This window comes from Larimichthys crocea, chromosome XXIII (genome assembly GCF_000972845.2).
Source record: "Larimichthys crocea isolate SSNF chromosome XXIII, L_crocea_2.0, whole genome shotgun sequence".
Classification (NCBI taxonomy): domain Eukaryota; kingdom Metazoa; phylum Chordata; class Actinopteri; family Sciaenidae; genus Larimichthys; species Larimichthys crocea.
In genome coordinates this window covers 9041905-9061772 of record NC_040033.1, presented here as the reverse complement: position 1 = coordinate 9061772, position 19868 = coordinate 9041905, and the positions used below count along the sequence as shown (strand labels likewise).

Sequence of the window (19868 nt, the reverse complement as noted above, 5' to 3'; positions counted from 1 at the left end):
ATCTAGTCATAAGAGCCCAAAAATTACAGATTGCTCCTTTAAAGTCATTTATCTCATTGTATATTGGTTTAGTGGAAAATTTCTTTACTCTTATGCACAGTTCTAGTTTTTGTTAAGTCTTTTCACTACTGGTTTCTCTCACTACTGCAGTCCGTTAGTTTACAGACACTGTCTGAGTCACTGCAGGCGTTGATGTCTGCATTGTGGGTTTTCTGTTATATTGTTTGTTTGTTTGTTACCCAGTGACGAGAGCTTCACGTGCCAGAGCACATTCTCACACATTCCCTATACTCATGCCTGTCCTTTCTTTTATAATTGCTATAATATTTTACCATCTGCGGTAACAACTGCAGATACATGTTTTCTTACTGATGTACCAAACCATTAATGAAGCACACACCCTCGTTTCCATGTAGTGTTGCGAATGTGCGTGTTTTGTTTAGTGTGCACTCACTGGTAATATGTGGTCTCACACACAAAGCAAAATATTTCCCTCTGAATTGTAGTAGTGTAGTGGATTAAAGGTATAAAGTAGCAGAAAACTGGAAGTACAATAATTTTAAATTAATTACAGTACTTATGCAAATATAGTTAGCTACTTTCCTGTGCTGTATATGTGTTGTGCATTGTGTTCATATCAGTGCTGGTCCTAAATTCCAATCTCTCTTGAGAGTATACGCTGTTGAACATTCGTCTAAAATCTGTGCGAGTCCCTTGAGAGAAAAACAACCAAACAGGAAACTGGAGGGATGACTTACAGCTTCCCTCTTGTCCAAACTCACAGTATATAGCAAACACAGTCCCTGTGAGACTCCTATTGTCGCCCATCTCTATCTTTCTGCTCTCCCCCGTCTATTCCTCCCTCTGTCTGTAAGAGCAGCACAGCGTGGGCACAGCAGAAAGGAGGAGTGTTCTAACTTAATTTACCCTGCCTGTTGAGTATATGCTACTTGAGTACTTGAACTCAAGAAGAAATTCTTTTGAATGTTTATTAACCAGTAGCGCTAATCACATCAAGTGGAGATTTTCTCCTCCCGAGGAAACGATGGAAAATGTTTTGCTCGTGTCGTAAACACAGTGAACTTCTACCTGTAGACTGCCTTCAAGCTATAAGATATATTATAAATGAGACGTGTGCCAAGTAGCTGACGTTTCTGTGATGTTGCGACGTCTTCTCTCGAGGCCTCGTCTACAAGCGCGCCTGCAGCACAGCAAGCACAGCTTTATCAGCCTGCTTCTGTCAGCTGGCCCGATAACAGCGCTACAGAGACACAGGCACACATGACTGTGCGCACACACATTCTGCATCACTGCACAAGGCCAAGTTATTTTACTCATCTTCTTCTGTATGAGCCACAGTGGAAATATTAGCCTGTAAAGAGGTTTTTACTTTATGGGAGTGCGTGGGTGCTTTCTGTATCCGTATTGGTTTGTGATTTACCTCTTTTTTTTGTGCTCATGAATGTTTTGGACAAGATGTAGTAAAAAAAACAAAACAAAACTATTACTATTTTTAAAAGCACAAACACAACGTGTTCATATTAATAGCAACGTTCCCCATAAGCCGATGAGTCGTCAGTGAAGGCTCTGTGCAGAGCGCTGTCATCCTGGAATGTGTTCGGAGATATTTTAGTCACAGCGGAGCTCAGCACAACATAGTTAAGATCATATCAGCACATTCAGAGCCCACTAACGGAAAAAAAAGTAGCGTAGACTTTGGTTTTAGGGGCTGCTGATGCAATAATAATTCAGTCTTACTGCCAGATGTGTGCTCAATTTGTCTATTTTCGCATAGTTTGACTGGGTTTTATTGTGATTTCCCCCCAGAATGGAGGGAGCGCAACATCATTTGGGAGCATAACTGGGCCAAGGGAGGATCACATATTCCAGTGGAGGCTCATTACAGTAATATCTGTGACTCAGCTGTTGTTCAGGACCCGCAGGATTTCCTGCACTAGATATAAATTATGTATTTTTTTTTCATTTATATTATTATTATAAATGTAAAGTTAACAGACTTCTCCCCCTTTTTCTTGCCATTCCCAGCGTGTGCCTCTGCACTCATTTGCAAAATTAGTTTCAGCGACCTCACAGTCACAGAGTAGTTGGATTAGTTTGGACTTGACATGTCTATATTGAATGTCAGTGTGTTAAAGATAGGGCTAACGGGGCACAGGAAGTCACATCAATTTAAAAAAAACATACTATGAGAGAGGGCTGGCTGACCGCAAAATATTTTGCCCAAGACACAAAACAGACTGTCGTCATATACTCACAAACACCCTCCTATATCCTTATCTCCTTGTTCCTCTCTCGCATCAGTATTGAGAGAGAAAGCCACTCTCACACTCGATTCTCTTTTATGTCTTTCTCTGGCTGTCTTGCCCTGTCTTCCAGTCAATCTTTCACTTACCGAACTCACTATCTCCCTCTCTCACATTCACCAGCAGCACCTACTCCCTATGTCACTTGCATGTCACCACAGACTATCTCACTCACCATCATACACAGAAAACTGAAACTCCTTCTCTTATTTTTGCCCACCTCCCCCCTTATACTTTTTGCCCTGGCCTCAGATTATGTTCCTCTTTGCTCTTTCCTCTCGCATATTATCTGCCCTTTTTTTCTCTTCCTATCAGCTTAGCTCAGTGACAGTCAGTCTATTCTGCTAGCTGATGTGACACAACCACATCAAAACAGCACGCTCCAGTGCGGATTCAGAAATACGTTGCATTACAAAAACGGACCTCAAGCACCGTCTTTATATCCATTTGCAATTTCAGCACAATTTCAACCTTAGGTCCTTTTTTCCGGTGTAAAATAGATACATGTGGTAAATAAAGAGAGAAGCAGAGAGAGGACCAGAGATGGTGGTAGGAATAGACAAAGAAACAGAATTAAGAGTAGGTAGGAGGTGATAAAGACTGGGACAGTGATCTGAGGGAGCCAAATGGATAAAAGTGGAAGACAATGAGACATTTGTAAGAAGAGAGATGGCACAAGAGGAATATTAGGTAACAAAGAGAACGACAAAAATGGGTGGTTAAGATAAAGATGGGTCTAGAGTGAAACTTAAAGGCACAAAGCAGAGAAAGAGGCAGTGACAGATGTGAGTAAAAAGTGAAGCTAACTAAGAGAAATGGCTCAATGATGGGTTGTTGGGATAGGCCATGGCCATGATGTTTTCTTGGTAATGCACATAAGAGTTTCACAGCACAGGACCTGTCAGGAGCACAGTGCAAAATAGCCTCCAATCATACAGTACGTGAAAAGCAATAACAGTAGGAGTGATGAGCAGAGAGGGAGGATTTGAAATACCTTAAAGACAAACACTAGAGATGGATCATGGAGGGAAGGCAGCCAAAACAAAAATCTGCACAACCCTAAGTAGTCGCGCCGGTCTAATGCTCTGATGAGAATCACCTCTCTGTTGTGTTATTGCACAAACCTCTCAGTGAAAGGCTTCGGTGTCAGCACATTCAAGATCCTACCAAAGCCGCACACACACAGTGCACAGTGATTGAAGCTCAAAATGTCCTGAGCCTTGCAGCAGTAATGCTGGGCTATTAGAGTTAACTGCTGACCCATAGGAACTAGCATCGACAGCCAACTCACGCTCAGCAACCCCCAGAGCTCTGTGAGAAATTTTACACTTACGATGCACTGAATGGATTTTTTTTTTTTTTGGGCCAAATCATCACCACAAAAGAAAATGATACAAAATTCTGAGACTGCATGTGTAGATGTGTAGGGTATGCATGCACACGCTGAGATAGCAGCCTTCCATTTCTTCAATGAAGCAGCTCACCAGGCTGTGACTGGCCGGTGCTGAGTCACTTTATCTCAATTCAGAGTGAGCAAGCAACCAGTTGGCTTCCACTCTCAGCCCTGCCGCTCGAGCACGCCTGCAGCAAAGTGGGGTCCACACCTTGACAGAGTAATAACCGCAGCCACGCAGAATATCAAGCATAATTGCGACACTGTTTTGTCATTTATCAAAGGTTTACCCAGCTGACATTTTCTTGGTGTGATGTGGAAGACGAGGCTGATTTTGATGAGGCAGCTTGAAAGGTCATGTTCAAACTGAGCCCAGTTCCACACCGACTTTCACTCTCATCGTCACATGCAGTGCTAGACTGTTTGAACAGGTATAGCTTCACATGTAGCGGCGAATCAAACCCTTGGGATTTGTCTCTGTCTCTTTGTTATTTTATTTTATGAAGTCAGGGTTTAACTGTATTTTTTTATTCTCTACAGAGTCAGGTTGGATGCAGATGAAAATCCAGAGGACCTTTCTTTTGAGGTAAAATCACCTTATTGTCACTATTCAGTAATCCATATTTTATCAGCTCTATTTATTGCAGCAGTCTTTGTCCTTATTGGCATTGAGAGGTATTTTAATCTAAACTGCAGTGCCACTTGCAATTTTGCTGCAAGTGGCCCTTTGAAATAGTGTCAGGCTTCACCACCTGTTGAAAGTAAATAAGTGGAATAACCTCACTTATTGCACGCTCTGTGGTGTAAAATAAAAATAATTAGGTTATAGTAGGTTATAGTAAGTAGGTTATAAAAAAAAATATTTTTTTTTGTGTATACCAGGCAGCAAAGCATCAATCTGTCTTGCCATAATACCCAAGAGGGCATTGTGCTTGTGTGCTGCCTCCATTTATCTGCATTTCAAAGCTCTTGTGCAGGTATTTCTCATCAATCCCATTTAGAATCTTGAGCATTAGTGCTACTCTATATCGATGTATTACAGACAGTCAATAGATGTTTTGCTCTAAAACACTTAAACTATTAAACTACTAACATTATTGCAAACAGTAGTCCTAATGATCTATGTAGAGTTTTATATGAGTTTAGGTATTCAGGGGATGAATTTTTAATGCCAGTATCTATACAATTTTAAAAATGAGTAGTAGTAATTTTCAAAATATGGAGACAGATGACAGATAATGCCCTAATCACTAATGATATGGTCTTTTTATATATCTTATCTTTATAATAAGACATGACGGGCAAAAAATTCTAAATTCTTATCCCCGGATGGCTTTAGCAGCTTCTATTATTATTCACTTGCTGACAATAGTTGAAATTAGTTGCACAGTTGTACACAGAGTAATTCTACATAAAGTATGCATGCATAATTTTGTGCTATAAGCTGTCCTGCTTACTCTCAGCTCTCTGCACTGGATGGAACTGAAGAAAATGGGAGAGCAGCGATCGCATTCAAAGACACTAAAACTTAATTTCGTTAAGAGCTATTTTTAATCACCACAAAAGTGCTGCAGGGCTGTACTGCGTCACATTCTGGGTGTGTTTGACTACTGGTATAGGGTGGTGGTAGAGTTTTTTGCATGTAGTGAGTATTAGAGATATTCAATAGTCAGCATTTTGCAAGGATTTACAGCACATCCTGCCATCCTCTCCCACTGACATATAATATGCTTCTACTCTTTAATCATGGCTCTGTTGTTTATTTAACACCATATGGCATCAAAGTGAAGAAGAGGTTCAGGAGGAGGAAATGCACTTTTGCTTCCTACTAAATGACAGTCTGTAGCACATCCTGGCTGGCACACAGACTTTCTTTCATCTTCTTATTTGACCTGAGTCTTCTGCACACTGTGACTGGGACATGGTCTGGGCAGCTCTCTGGCATTATGAGGCCAGAGGGGCAGACAGAAAAGGCAGTGTGGCAGACTGGAGGTGGATCCCAGTGGGGAGGTGAGGCTGAGCTCCAGGGCTCTTTCTCATGGAAATTGATAAATGTAACCTTGCCCAGTGTGAGAGTCTGCACAGGGACCACTGGGGGTGTGTTCTTACTGTAGCAGGAAGAGATCTCTAGGGACGTAGCAGTTTTTGAGAACACCATTTTCCTATATAAGCACAGGGCCTGAGGTCCCACTTGTAAAAGCGGAGGTCATTGGATATGGCCCCACTGACCATCCAGGGGTGCAGGTTTCCAGCATTTCCATCAGGCAGCGTATACAGCCACCCCAGAGGGCCTTTGTGTGTCGATGAGTAACAGTAGTTCGTTCATGGCCTACAGGTTGCTACAGGGGGGCCAGACACAACACGAGGCCTGTGGCACCATCTGGACTACAAGTATCCTTTCACTGCTTTCTTCTCCAAAGCACTCTCACATCTGCTGGCACTCACAATGGTTAATGCACTGGTCTGTGGAGTAGTATTATATAATGAGTACAAGGGGGAAAAAGAGTCTCTCAGAGTCTTTCGTTTCAGGGAATGTGAAGAAAGACCCATATGTTGTGTCATGGCAGAATAATGAAGAAGTTCATGAACTATTTCAGGTGTGTTTACAGTGAGTATAATATGAAACGGCTTATTTCGTTTAATCCAAACCAAATAAAAGTGCATAAACATGAAGTTGTGGTTTTACATGGCTTTAAACCACAACAGCCCAAGCGGCAACCTCCATGGCTATGAAGTGAAGCCAATGTGGAAGTGCAGTTCCTCAAATGTCCACTTGAGGCTGGCTACAGAACGTGTCAATCTCCATAAATCCCCATGTTACAATATCCAACTTCACAGCAGAAATAAACATGTTTACAGCCTGGTACAAAAAAATGTTTTGGTCTCTATAGCTCATGACAACTTCACTGAGGCTGAAATGTTTTTTAACTCACCTGTTCAAATTATATTTAGGCTTAAAGTTATGCATAATTAACAGCATGGCTGCTTTGATTGACACGTGGGTGCCATTACAGATGGCGTGTTTAAGCACCATGGCTTCATTCAGCCCGCCGCAGATCCGCCGAAGATCTTTGTCTTTGCCAATTTTTACCCGGGAAGTGGCTCCGATTTTGAGCTTCAGAAAGGCTCTTTGGAAACCTACTGTCAGTGCAACAGTCTTTATGCTTAACTGAGCTAACAAGCTGCAAGCTGTAGCCTTTTATTTTTACCTTACAAACATGAAAGTAGTTTTGATCTTTTCATCCCATTCTCAGCAAGAGGGTGAATATGCGTATTTCACAAAATGTAAAACTATCACTTTAATATATTTGCTGGATTCCTGTAAGCAGTGAATGCAGTTAAATCATTTGGCAGTAAGAAAACGGTCCCGTCCTTTGCAGTGGAATTTCATGAGGACTGCATTACGTTTAGGCTAATCTAATTTTCCCACTTAATGGCCCCATGACCTGGCCCAGTGCTCGATAAAGGAGCCCATCATTTTAGTTTATGGACTCTATCTCCGCTGCAAAACAATAAGATGCAGGTCTGCTGGTGCATTCACTTAGAGTATTCATTTAATGCATGAGTGTGTTAATGTTAATAATAGATTTATTTCTCTTTTGGAGAAGTGCCTTTGAGGTTAATAACAGTTAGGATAAATATATATCAATATAATAATTAGGCGTTGGTAAACCATTAACCACTCAATGTGGATTTAGAAAAGCTCTAAAAGAACTGGTTTAGCATTGTAGATTAAACAAAATTTAGCTCTTGTGGTTGAAAGACAACCAAATTGTTGGACTGTGTTGTGGCAAAATAATGAAATGAAGGGCGATCTGAAGAGGGCAGCCCAGCGGGATTGTTTATTCCTGCAGTCATACAAACAAGAAGATCAGAGCTTGTGCAAGCCATCCATCCATAAGGCACACAGCAGCGAGCCGCGCAGGTCACATCGGGTCAAAGTGTTATTCAATTACTTGTCTTGGGACTCTATATTAGTATCCTCTGGCCATGTCCTTTTCCTGGGAGAAGTTTTCACACTGTATCACATCGGTCATATCAGGCCAGTTGTCCAATAGTAATGCTGAGAAACATGCATCACAGATTGGCTTATTGAATCATGGTAATGAAGCAGTGGAGAAGAGTTTATGAGGTAAAGGCATCTGTGTTTACAAGGTCTTTAACTCCCTTAATGTTTTTTTTTGCTTTTGGTGTTGCAAGATGAGTATAGTGTACCCAAAATACAACAAAAAGACTGTCAAAGGTTTTAACCAAAGTAATTAGTTTCTCAAGACACCTTTGGCAGCAAATTCAGACTCAGGTTTTTCTAGTTAAGTTTGTATGGCCCCACTAGATTTAGGGATTTTCGTCACATTGTTACTTGTCATCTCACATTTAATCAAATTGTATCGGGAGCATCTGTGAACAACCACCTTCAAGTGATTCTTAGGATAGGACATAGGATATTTTCATATATCACTTCGCTCTGGTGTCTAGCACTCTGAAATATTCTGTAAAAGGTGCTTCTTCATTGTTCCTTTGTGTCCTCACAAGTCTCCATGTCCCAGTTGTTGAAAAGCCTCCTCACAACACGATACTTCCTCCACCATCATTTTTCACAAGGTGGTGTTATATGTGTGATAAATTATGCCAAGTTTCAACCAAACATTGTACTTCACATTGCAAATGAATACTGATCCGCAAAGTCATTGCAAAGGGTTTCACATTTCTTTGCTTTGCATTTGATTTGTTTGTAACCAAAAACATTATGTATGTATGTATGATTACATTATGCATTGTTGCGTAAGGACAAGTAACAAATATTCAAATACTGCACTGTGCCTTGTTGCCAGCCTCAGAGCACTACTTTTCTCAGACTGGTTGTTAAAATTAATGCCCAAAAGAAATAACAAAAGCTTTTTGCAGAGATCTACTTTTGAACTGGTCAAGGTGTTTATCAGACAATATCTGAGGTAATTCCAAAATGATTAGAACCCACTGAGCAGCAGAAAGTGATTTGACATAAAATCATATATACTTTTTGACAATACACTGAACAACCAGACAGGACTGAAGAAAAAAACAGCTAAATAGGCATACTTGTAAGTAGACATGTGACATGCAACAAAACATTGATACCACTCTCACATCTGTACATTAAATATAAGGCTACAGCTTAGCTTATCATAAACACTAGAAATAGGGACAATAGCTAGTCTGAATCTGCGCAAAAGATAACACAGTCCACCTAAAATCATCAGTTCACTAATATCATCACACGTCAGAGTGGAAGCCAACATCTTCCTGACACACGAGGACGTTGCGAGTCATGTTCTTCAACTTCTCCATTGGTTTCAACATCATCCAGCCCTTAATCCTCAGAGTTAAGCTTTTGGCCATACAACAGCATCCTGACACTGCATCCTGGATTTTGGACTAACTTCTTGGCAGCCACAATACATTACAATGGGTCGCAGTGCCTCTGAGGTTGTGATGAGCGATGCTGGCACACCTCAAGGAACTATACTGGTGCCATTTTTCTCCCATATTTATAGCTCAGACTTCCATTTAAACTCAGGGCCCTGCAAATTGTTTTCCAATGACTCCTCTATTGTCATCAACAAGCACAATGCAACCACAACAATGCTCAACATCAGGAGGTCACAGGAGGCCCCCCCTGTCCCTGTTATCATCCAGGGAAGAAAGGAAGGAAGTGGAGAGGGTGCACTCAAGTGGTGTAAGAAGACTCAGATCTTTTAGACCAGACTCCTGCCGAATTTCTACCAGTCTTCAGTAGCACTGTTCTTTGCTGTGGTGTGCTGGGATGGTGGCATCAAACCAGCAAATTTAATTTAAGACCAGCTCTGTGGTCGGGCTGGAACTGGACTGTCTGTATTCAGTGGCAGAGAGGAGGATGAAGAACAAGATGAAAGCCATCCTGAAAAACCCGGCCTCACCCTCTCCATGATAAACCGTGGCAGATGGGCATCTCATTCAATCATGTTATCAACCTACCTAGATGCAAAACAGGCCACTTGAGACTGTGGACTGTGTGCCCAGACCCCACTAAAATTACGAACACACACACACACACACACAAAATTTGGGGTCCCTTTCCATTGTCTCTTGAACCTATTTATATATTGTACTTTTGTATACCTCATATTTTCTTTCACGATTTATCTGTGCTGCTCCAACAAACGAATTTCCCTGCTACGTATCAGTAAAGGCTTATCTTATCTTAGATTTTTTTTGTATACAATAAGCCAGATTTTTATTTATGTGTAGGCAGAGCCAGTGTCTACCGACACACACAATATGGCACACTAAAATCATTTGATTTATGACACTTGCTTTCATTGCTTGCAACAAAACATTGCAATCTGTGTAAATACCTACAGCATACCCCTTTTGCCTCTGGTTAAAAGTCTACATAGTAGGTTAATTTGACAGAAAGTGTGTGTGCCTGCATGTAAATGTGAAAGAAGAGAGAGAGAGAGAGAGAGGATATGAAAGCTGTGAGCAGGATGAAAGGTGCAGTCCTGGCCAATGTTTCCTATTCATGGAGAGGGAAAAAGCACATTTTGGAGATGCTTTGATGTGGACCAGGTGAGAGAAGCCTCAGACTGGATCCTGCTGCCATGTAATTGAGCTTGCTGGTGTTTCACCCTAAAGGAAGACTATACTGCTGCTTCCTTACCTGTTGCTTTAAGGCTCATTAGGACAAACATTTCAGTCTTAAGCACTGATTTTTGACCGACATCAAAGCCTGTTTGATCTTTCCTGCTGAAGCGGTTTGCAGAATGTGGTTTTAGGGCTGGAAACCGATGCTTTTGTTTTGACTTCGGCATTCCAGAGGCCACCCATGTTTAAGAGACCCGGGGTGGCTGCATTATATGGTCGGCTTGGTCTCTGGATAAGCCTGTGTGGTGTGACTCTGGAGTTAAAACAGAACAAAACAGTTAGAGGGAGGCGGCACCACTTCTAAATACATGCTACTGACATTTTTTATTGTGTGTGAGGGACATGTACAAGTATTCATTATAGAGTAGGGCTCTTTTTTTTTTTTAGAGTTTGTTATAGCTGTATTTACTTTACACACTGTTGGGTAGTTCATACAATGGATTATCCTGATAAGATGATTTGAGGCATATGTAAAATCTGATTATGCAAAGTAGCTAGTAAATGCAGGTGTTAGATATTAAACCTTTGGACAGAGCCATGTAACCGGGTGCTAGCTGTAGCCTTATATTACAAAGACAGCTATGAGAATAATACTGAGTTTCACATTTAATTCTCAGCATAAACAGGAATATTATGATTATTATTATCCCCTCAAAAATATGTTTTTAGATTAGAAATCATCAGATTATCCATGTGTTAGTGAATCACATGAAACACCTACGCTCAAAAAACGGTTTCAGATCTTTGGTGGCCTTTCCTCGACTGTCTGATAGAAACCTGAACCTATTTTAGAGTCGACACACCACCAATTTGGAGAAGCAGAACTGAGGACATTGTATTGCAGTGGACAGGAGAAACCACCTAAAGTCAAGGCAAACCCTTTAAAAAAAATCAATACTATGTGTACACTCTATTTAGAATATTTTCGCTGCTTCACCCTGCCATCAGACAACCATCTCCAAGCGTTTATATCGATCCATGCTCTCTTCAAAGCCACCAGAGTTTATTGACAAGAACTGCAATTTTACCTCGCAGAACATGGGAGTTGTTAAAACGTCAAAGTCACAGTGTGGGACCGGCAACTCCTGTGTTCTGTGAGGTTGAATTGCAGATTTTGTCAATGAGATTTGGTGGTTTGACGATAGTATACTGTATAAAAGTATATAACGCTTCAGTTTCCTGTTGGAAAGAGCTGTCTGACGGAAAGCTAAAGTCGTAAAATTATTCTAAGTAGTGTCCTTAAACTGACATTGATGTTTTTTTGGGGTGGCTAAAATACATTTTGTCCACGGGAGTACATTGGTTAGCTCCCATGCTGGGACTCTTGTCTTCTTCCAAAGTGGAGACGTGCTGTAGACCTTCTATTGTAGTTAATACACTGACTGTTTCCTACAATAACCCAATAACCTTACCAAACACTCCCTTTAGTTTCATATCCCATTTCCTTTATTTTGGTCCTCTTTCAAATGTGTATGTTGTGCAAGCTTTGTTTCTTACTTGTACTGTAATTATGCATTTCCTCTCTCTTTCTTCCTCTCAGCACAAAATGGAAGTACTCAAATACCACAGGACTGAAGTACAGTATTTGAAAGGTACTCCGTTACTTTTCTCCACTGATTAGAGGTCAGGAAAAGGTGACATGTGGGACAAGTAGGAGGGAAAGAAACTTGCCTTAATGACGGCTGAAGCAGCAGTTGGGCTTCTAGCCCCCACTCAGCTACTCAGCACCTTTTCCCGCACACACACAAACAACCTGACACCATTGTGGAGCAGAAAGCAGCTCTAGCAGTTATAATTACCATCGCTGTCTAGTATTATGCCAGCGTGGAACAGGAGGACACTGTGCCGACAAGAAGACAACTCACTCCTGCAGGTCCCAAGGAAGTCATTATCCCTCTCTTTTTCTACCTTCTCATCCCCCTCTTCCTCTTTTCTCTCCCCCCTCTCTCTCATTTGAGACATTTATAAATTAATCCTGTTAGCTGGCAGAATGCTGTCCATAATTCCCACCTCTTGCATATTGCTGATAACGGTACCAGAATGTAAGTATTGGCACCAAACAACAGATCACTTTCCTGTTTCTCATTGCTTTTTGTGCCCATGCCAGCGGATTGTGTACTTGTGTGCCCAGTCTAAGTCCCACATTATTCATTATAGGCTCTGAGGTACAAAGGTTGCTTTCGTCCAGAAATTATAGGATCGGTGAAGTATTATTTTGTCTTTTTCCATGTGTGAACACCTGCGGAAGGACAATTATTAATCAGAACTATTGTTCACAGCTAAAAGCTAGTTAGTGTCTGTAATGGAGAGGATACAGAAACAAGATCGTCTGTCAGCCGGCTACACTGTGCAGAAATATGCCCCAAAAAGAGGTGTTAGTGGGTGTATAATATGTAGTTAGTATCAAGTGACTACCTATCATCAGAGGTGTTTGTTGATTGGAGCCCACAGTACCTCCAGAGGACTTTTACCATAACATCTGGCATCTAAAAACAGCTCATTCCACTCCTCCTCTCAGCACTAATTAGAAATATACTTTGCCTGCACTGCCTTTTATCAACACTTAAACACATTTATGAACCAGTTCTGGACTTGCCTCTGGTTTTAATCAAGTGCAAGACTGTCCCAGCGAGCCTGAAATAAAATAACAACCCATTTGATACCTTTTTTTTTCTATGAGTAAAGTATTTTTATCTCTTTCAAGCTCTCCGCAGTTCTTCTCTTGTGTGGCACTCCCTCTTGGAAAGTCATTCTTTGTTGCATATTTTATTGTGGGCTTTTATTACTTAAGACAGCAGCAGACAAGAGCTGGTACATGTATATTAAATATGCTAACAACTTAGCAAACTGGAACAGAAATAGCACAGGCACCTAAAGCTTGAATGACTAATATACAGCTCTTTGGTGTATGGTGTGAAAAGCCACTGGCACTTAGTGACGGTAAGCTGACATTGACCTTTTGAGGGGCATAATAAGCTTAATATGACTGCAGAGGTCTTTATCATTTCAGCAGTACATTCTGTGGATTCAGTGCAATGATGTCATTGAAATTTAAAAACGGCTGTGTCATTGTTCAGGCTCTCACTACGCTGTGCCTGGTGAAAGGGAGGCAGACATTCTTGTATTCATACTTTTTATTTTCCAGGATGAAAACAATAAACTCGAGTGACACGTTAACGCTTTGTGTGTGTTATGCAATGTGACAGAGAACTATTCCTGATACCTGCCTAAAAAAGTAACCGTCTCACATTTGCGGTTTCCGTTTGCAATATGTCACAACGCGTGCTGCTGTGATGTGATGCTCTGTGCGTGCGTGGCATGCTCTTCTCCAGAAAGGAATGACTAATTTCTAGACAATTCTTTCTAAAGTAGTCACTGGCTCCGATTTCCCTCCCTCATCTGAAACAATAACCATTTCCCAAAACTCTCCAGTCACACCCATAACTAACTAGCTATGGTAATACAACTAAGATGTTAGACCTTGATTTTGCAAAGCCTCTAAAATATATCAGTAAAGCACTGCAGTTACTTATTTTCACACATAATTGCAAAATCCGCCCCCAGTGGAATGTGCTTTGGTTTTGCTAAAATTATTACAGTTATAACTTGGTGGCCTGAGGCCAGATTTGGAAAAGGCTAAAAACAAACTATTTTCCTCTCTCCTGTCATTAACCCCTAACACACCTTTTGCAACCATGCCTTAACAAGATCAGATATCTAAAACCACTCCTGACGCATTGTGGCCCTCCGCTGACTGACTCACTGCCACGATGTTGTGGGTTATATGCCAGATTCTTCGGTAGCTCCCATGTCCAGGAGGTAAGACTACATTCTCTGCGTATCTTCAGAGAACAGAAAGAAATTAAAAGTTATCAATTCTAATTTTCCACATTCGATTCAGGACGATGAGCAGCCGTGTAAGACCGAACCAGATGACTCCACCTTTGATTTGGAGAAAACAGACAACCAGCTTGTGTCTATAGGCGGTGACTCTGGATCCGAGCACCAGGAAGACCTTCTGGAAGGAGACCTGGGCCTTGGCACTGCTGCAGCTCTCGCCAGGGAGGCCTCAAACTCCAGGAGTCATTTCTGACCCCAGCTTATCAGCCTCTGCTACCCTCAGGATAAGAACCCTGCCTCCCACAGTGAATGGGGTCACTGATCAGGGCACTTGAGAGGAGTTACAATAGTTCCTGAAAGGTCATCCACCCCCCTCGTGCTGTAATGCATGACACACTCAGGAAAAAAAAAAACAATTATAAAGGCCTCTGCTCTTTCTTTTAGCCTGCTGAAAATTTGCTCCAGTTTCAAGGAATTTAATAGCCGAAATAACAGAACAAGTAATCCAGTACAGCTTGTGCTTAATATCTAACACCACCAACAGGAAGCAGAAACTGACCTGGGTGTGCACAGTGTTCTTTTCACACAGCAAAAAATATTATAATACAGTTCCGGTAAAAGTGCAACATGTTAAGTCTCACACTGATTGCCGGTCAAGCAGCACTGTGCTACTTTGAAGCTTCAGGGAGAATTGCTCATGAGCATCTCATGTGATTGAAAGCTACGGTATTTCCCCTAATCAGCCCAAATGGTATTTTTGTGCCAACTTTGTTTTTGCTCTTCCCCAACTCCTTATTAAACTTTTATTGCACTGTTTCCCTCTGCAATCCTTTTAACGCATTCAAAATGTATTCCACTGAATTTATTGAATTTGAATTTATTACTGCCCTCCCCCACCCTCCACGTCTCCCTCCACGTCTTGCTTATCATTCTGCGCGCGAGCTAAAATACTTCCAAATGCTTAAGTATATTAACGGTATTTAGAAAAGAGACTATCAGCATGTGAGACCTCTTTATAGATTGCACTTTCTGAGTGCATCATTATAAATCTCAGGGCCCCTTCCCCCCTTGTGTGAAGCAGGGTGCTGTGCACTGCCTACATCCAATCTGTGGAGGTTAGGCTTTGTGAATATGCAGACGGCTCTCTCTCATATTATTAAAACCATTGTCCTTGAGGCGAGGGCTTTTTTTATGTTGTGAATGCATGGGTGCATCTATGGAATGCTCCTCTGTTTCTGTTCTCAATTGCTGCAAAGAAATAAATAAACGTATTCTCTTTTTGTTTGCGCTGATGTTTGAATTCAGTTTTGTTCTGAAGCAGCAAGAGCCTTTCATCATTCATCTCATCCTCCACCATCTAATTCAGAACACAATCTTACTAGTTTTGGTGTCATATGCTCGAGATGTGGAGGTATCGGCTCAATCGAACTCAACGCACTGTAACGCATTTGAAAACTGCAATGTTTCTTTCCATATATGACAGTTCTTTCTGTTAAACCACAAACTCTCTCTGTGCAGGAGGAACAAACTGCTACAACTTCAGTTTTTTTGTGAAACCTTCTAAAGGTGACAAAAAAAGTTTTCCACGTGTTAACTTTTGGGGAACTTGTTTCAGTGAACTTTTACCCTCCACAAATTACATCAAACTCTTAAGATGACTAAGCTGGGTTTCAGTTTGGTTGTGGTTTCATAGTAGAGTTCTTAACTTCTTTACACGTTTAACTTTGTATTCAAGTCATTTAATATTAGTGTATTTCCCTTTATGAGCCATTTCTGTGATCTTTAAGGTTGTGTTGTCATTTCATCTACTAATTAATGAACACAGTATTTCTGACTATTTCGAGTAACATTCTTGTGATACTTAAAGGTACTCTGCGGAGTTTCTGACCACTGCTCACATTATAATTGCACATGCAAATAGATAACGCATGTGCCAACGGTCTTACAGTGTTCCACTGATCCACAGGTAGTGATAAGGTGCCAAAAAACACATCAATGAATAAGCAAAGGCAGAGAAGAACACCGCCAGGAAGTAAAGCACTGATGTAGACAATGCAGGTTTAAAAAATTTGCTTTGTGTTTTGTTTTTTCCATGAGGAAGGCAATGCATTCAACACGTTAATTAGGTCTCAAAGATTAAAAAAAATAAATACTCCACAGGGTACCTTTAAGTTATGTAGCAAATAGGAACAAATGTGTGGCATTATTTCAGCACAATGGTTCTCAAATGGTGAGGGAAGGCACAGTGGTCCATAATGTACTAAACTAGGGTATGCCTTGAAACATCTCATACATATAAAGAACTAAATTATTAAAAAGACATATATGTCATTTAAAATACACATTAAAAGCACATTGTTTATTACTGTTGTTATTATTATTTTGTGTCTTGTTATTAGAAGATCAATTAAATCCAGTGGCTCAACATGTTGTATTTCACTTTATTTGCATTTTTAAGGGAACCTTGCCTCATGCACCAGACTTTGAGAACCACTGGTCAAGTGCTCATGTATTCAAACATGATTTTAACATGTACAGCAGTGCGCGTTGTTCAACACAGATACATAAACTTTCCTGTTAACTGTGAACTTTACTCAATGCAATATTCCCAGACCGTATGTGTGTGTGTGTTGTTGTTTTTTTTGTTGTTGTTTTTTTTTATATAAGAGCAAGCAATTGTAAACATTTGAAATGGTAGAACACACTGCTTACACCGACACTGAGAGACACCTTCCAGCTTCAGAGCCATGACATCATCCACAGTGCATGATATCATCATCCTACAAGGATTTGGTGACAAAAATCAAAAACATCCTCTTTTTGTTTTTAATCTAGAAATAGCACTACTGCTACTTCAGATGTAGCCTATTCATCACACCTCTACCTATGGCACATCAACAAACCAATTGATTGTCTCTGACTTCAACCAGATCTTACAAATAAACATTAAGCAATGAGCTTTTTTTTTTTTTTTTTAAATCAGTTGTTCTTTGTTTTTTTTCCCATTTTGTTTTTCTTTCGTCCACTATTTTCACTTTTACAGACAGTATGGAGACTGAAAAAACAGATTTCTTGTTAGGTTTTTAACATTCAAAAATAACCCCAAAACATCCACTTCATCATAGTGTCATCATAACAAGATACATGAATTATACAGTTGTTGTTGTTGTTGTTTTTTTTCATTGTTACAGATTCACTAATTCAGTCATTGTTCGTAGGTCTTGCATTGTCAAACACATCCAATATTCCAGTATAAAAGGAGTGGTCCCTTCAAATACCACTGCAATACAACTGAGGGAAACATGATACATTCCAAATGTGGCGCTCCTTGAATGCTTGAATTTTAAAGTAAAGCTTAAATTCCACAATAAGAGGAAACGGCACTCGATGCAAAATGAACATTTAGTTAAAAGGTCTTTGGTGGTGAGTCGTTTTCACAGTTTGGAGTGTGTCAGTAGTGATTTGCTCAAGTCCTTGGCCTCCCCGGCTGTTCTCACTCTTTCATACCCTAGAACAGACATGGCGTGGTGGCAGTAGTCCTCCACTTGTTTTATCTGTTGAATGCTGAGCACTGTTCTCCATGCACTAGCAGCTTGTGTGGCGTTCCTGGACGAGACTATGAATGGCTTAGAGGAGGAGCTGGAGCCACTGGTCATGTTCAGTGCAAATGACTCGATGTCGTGGTTAGTGGTGAGGTTGGCAAAGCGGTAGATGTTCCGCAAGGTCTTAACCGGGTTCTCGACCAGGTCCTCATACCTCACGGCCATGTACTTTCCCTTCAGCCAGCTGGGTGGGTTTAAGGCAGTCCTTATAGTCCTGGAGGTGCGGTCACAGATCACCTCCATGGCTCCTATGGAGTGGTAATCTGAGCCATCCTTCTTGTTGGCTTTGTGACCAGGATCAACGAAAGGTATCCGGCGAAGTTTAGGGTCCCTGCTGCGGACCACCTGTAAATTCTCCCTGATCAGGCCGTGTCTGGATTTGATCCTGGAGTTGGCCACTGCCCGCGGGTCTCTGACCAAATGTATCACTTTCAAATCCAAGGATGGATCCTCCATGAGTGGGGCCAACACATTAACATCCAAAATGCGCACCCCTTTAATGACTATGGTGTTATATTTGAGGCACTCCTCCTCCAACAGTCTAAGGCTTTGAGGGGGGCACTTTTTACACACTTTATCATCCACCATCCCCACCACCTCTTTCCTGTAGGCTGAGCAGAGGGGATAGGAGCACACCACTTTATTGAGGGTTGCCCCAAATAGTCCTAGGGAGGTAAAATTCTTGCCCCCGGGGCTGTTGTAAAGTTGGAAAACAGACAGATCACAGCGGTATAAGGAGCTAAGCATGTCCCTGGCTGCCCCTTGTAAAGACACCGCATCACCGGGGTAAAGTTTCTGCCAGATGTGCCACATTGGCTCATACAAGAAGAACACTTCAGGATTTTGGTTGAAAAGCTCCCCGAAAAAGGACGAGCCCGACCTCCAGGTGGTCAGAACATAGATAAGCTGTCTCTTTTTGGCCAGAGAGGGCCGGTAGAGGAAGCGAATGTCAGATCTGCTCTGATAAGTGGTGCTCCTCATCTGATGATTACACTGCTGTGGCTCTTTGGTCCATTTATAATTAGCCAGGTTAAGCATAGTGAGAACCAGCAGCAAGAAATAGGCCATAAATAAGACAATCCTCTTCCTGCGGAGGACTTTCATCACGATCCCAGGCTGTGCTATTATCTTGGTATGATTCCTGTAGGTTTTAAGCTTTCTCCCAAAACCAGCATCCTTCTCCCAAGGCGCTGTCAACTTCAGTGGTTGATGATATTGTTTGCCTCTCATCTGTACCGTCGGAGAGTGGCTCTCACCACTGGACGAAGCTCCTTACATTGACTGTGCGCCAACACGCTCTGGATGAATGTATACAGCCTATAGTGGGTTCCCGGTTGAATAGCAGCTTATTAGGTAATATAGTCAGCACCAATTCGAAATCCACAACACGATTATCCCGTTTTCACTGCACTGCGCAATGTTCTTCATAGGAACGACGGATGAGAGGCGCGTTTAAGTTGTCCATAGCGAGCGTTGCAGTGATTCTGTGGGTGGCCCGTGTTCAAAACAAAAAGGAAGAAGCCTTCATCTTTGTAACAGACGCCCTGTTTGTCCATGTTCAGCGGAGGCATCCCTGCGCACTTATCATCTGATGCATCCTTGTAAATGCAGCCTGGTAATATTCAGGCACCGCAGACAATAAAACCCGTCACGAGTTGACGCGCCCGGCTGGAGCTCATATCATTCCGCATCTGCCATAACGCAGCAGTGAATGAGCAGTATCCACAGTTAACGGCGTTTGCTGGAAGATTTTCCCTCCGTTCTTCCTGCTCCCTTTTGCTCGTTCCAACTAATACAAACTGGACGGATTCAATCAGGATACAAGAGGGGGCTGAAGAGCCGCCCACACATGCGTTGCATTGGCCAACGTTGTGGCGTCGTGCGTAAACGAGCTACGCCATTGGTCCCGCAGCACGTCTGTCTCGTTGCAGGGCTCGATTCTTGCTCCTGTAGATCTCAGCAATGGTAGTCTGTGGGAAATGATGCTGTTGTTATGTTTCAGAGATGTCTACCTTACTATCTGCATCCTTGTAACCATGCTCCACC

The 19868-nt window shown here is 41.6% G+C and overlaps 2 protein-coding genes across 2 annotated transcripts in view; one reads left to right on the top strand and one right to left on the bottom strand.

Moving 5' to 3' along the window:
- The window catches only part of LOC104937488 (sodium/hydrogen exchanger 9), a 57010-nt gene extending 41515 nt beyond the window's left edge, over positions 1 to 15495 (top strand). Inside the window, exons 13-16 of the mRNA XM_027274177.1 lie at positions 4258 to 4303; positions 6053 to 6108; positions 14094 to 14199; positions 14282 to 15495. Of these exons, the coding sequence (XP_027129978.1) occupies positions 4258 to 4303; positions 6053 to 6108; positions 14094 to 14199; positions 14282 to 14473 (400 nt within the window). The 3' untranslated portion in view covers positions 14474 to 15495. The remainder of the gene's footprint in view (positions 1 to 4257; positions 4304 to 6052; positions 6109 to 14093; positions 14200 to 14281) is intronic.
- A 1152-nt stretch (positions 15496 to 16647) lies between these two features.
- chst2b (carbohydrate (N-acetylglucosamine-6-O) sulfotransferase 2b) lies at positions 16648 to 19861 on the bottom strand. Its single transcript, XM_010753504.3, has one exon. It carries the CDS (start codon positions 19050 to 19052, stop codon positions 17655 to 17657), a length of 1398 nt encoding a protein of 465 aa, XP_010751806.1. The 5' UTR covers positions 19053 to 19861; the 3' UTR covers positions 16648 to 17654.
- Positions 19862 to 19868: the final 7 nt, after the last annotated feature.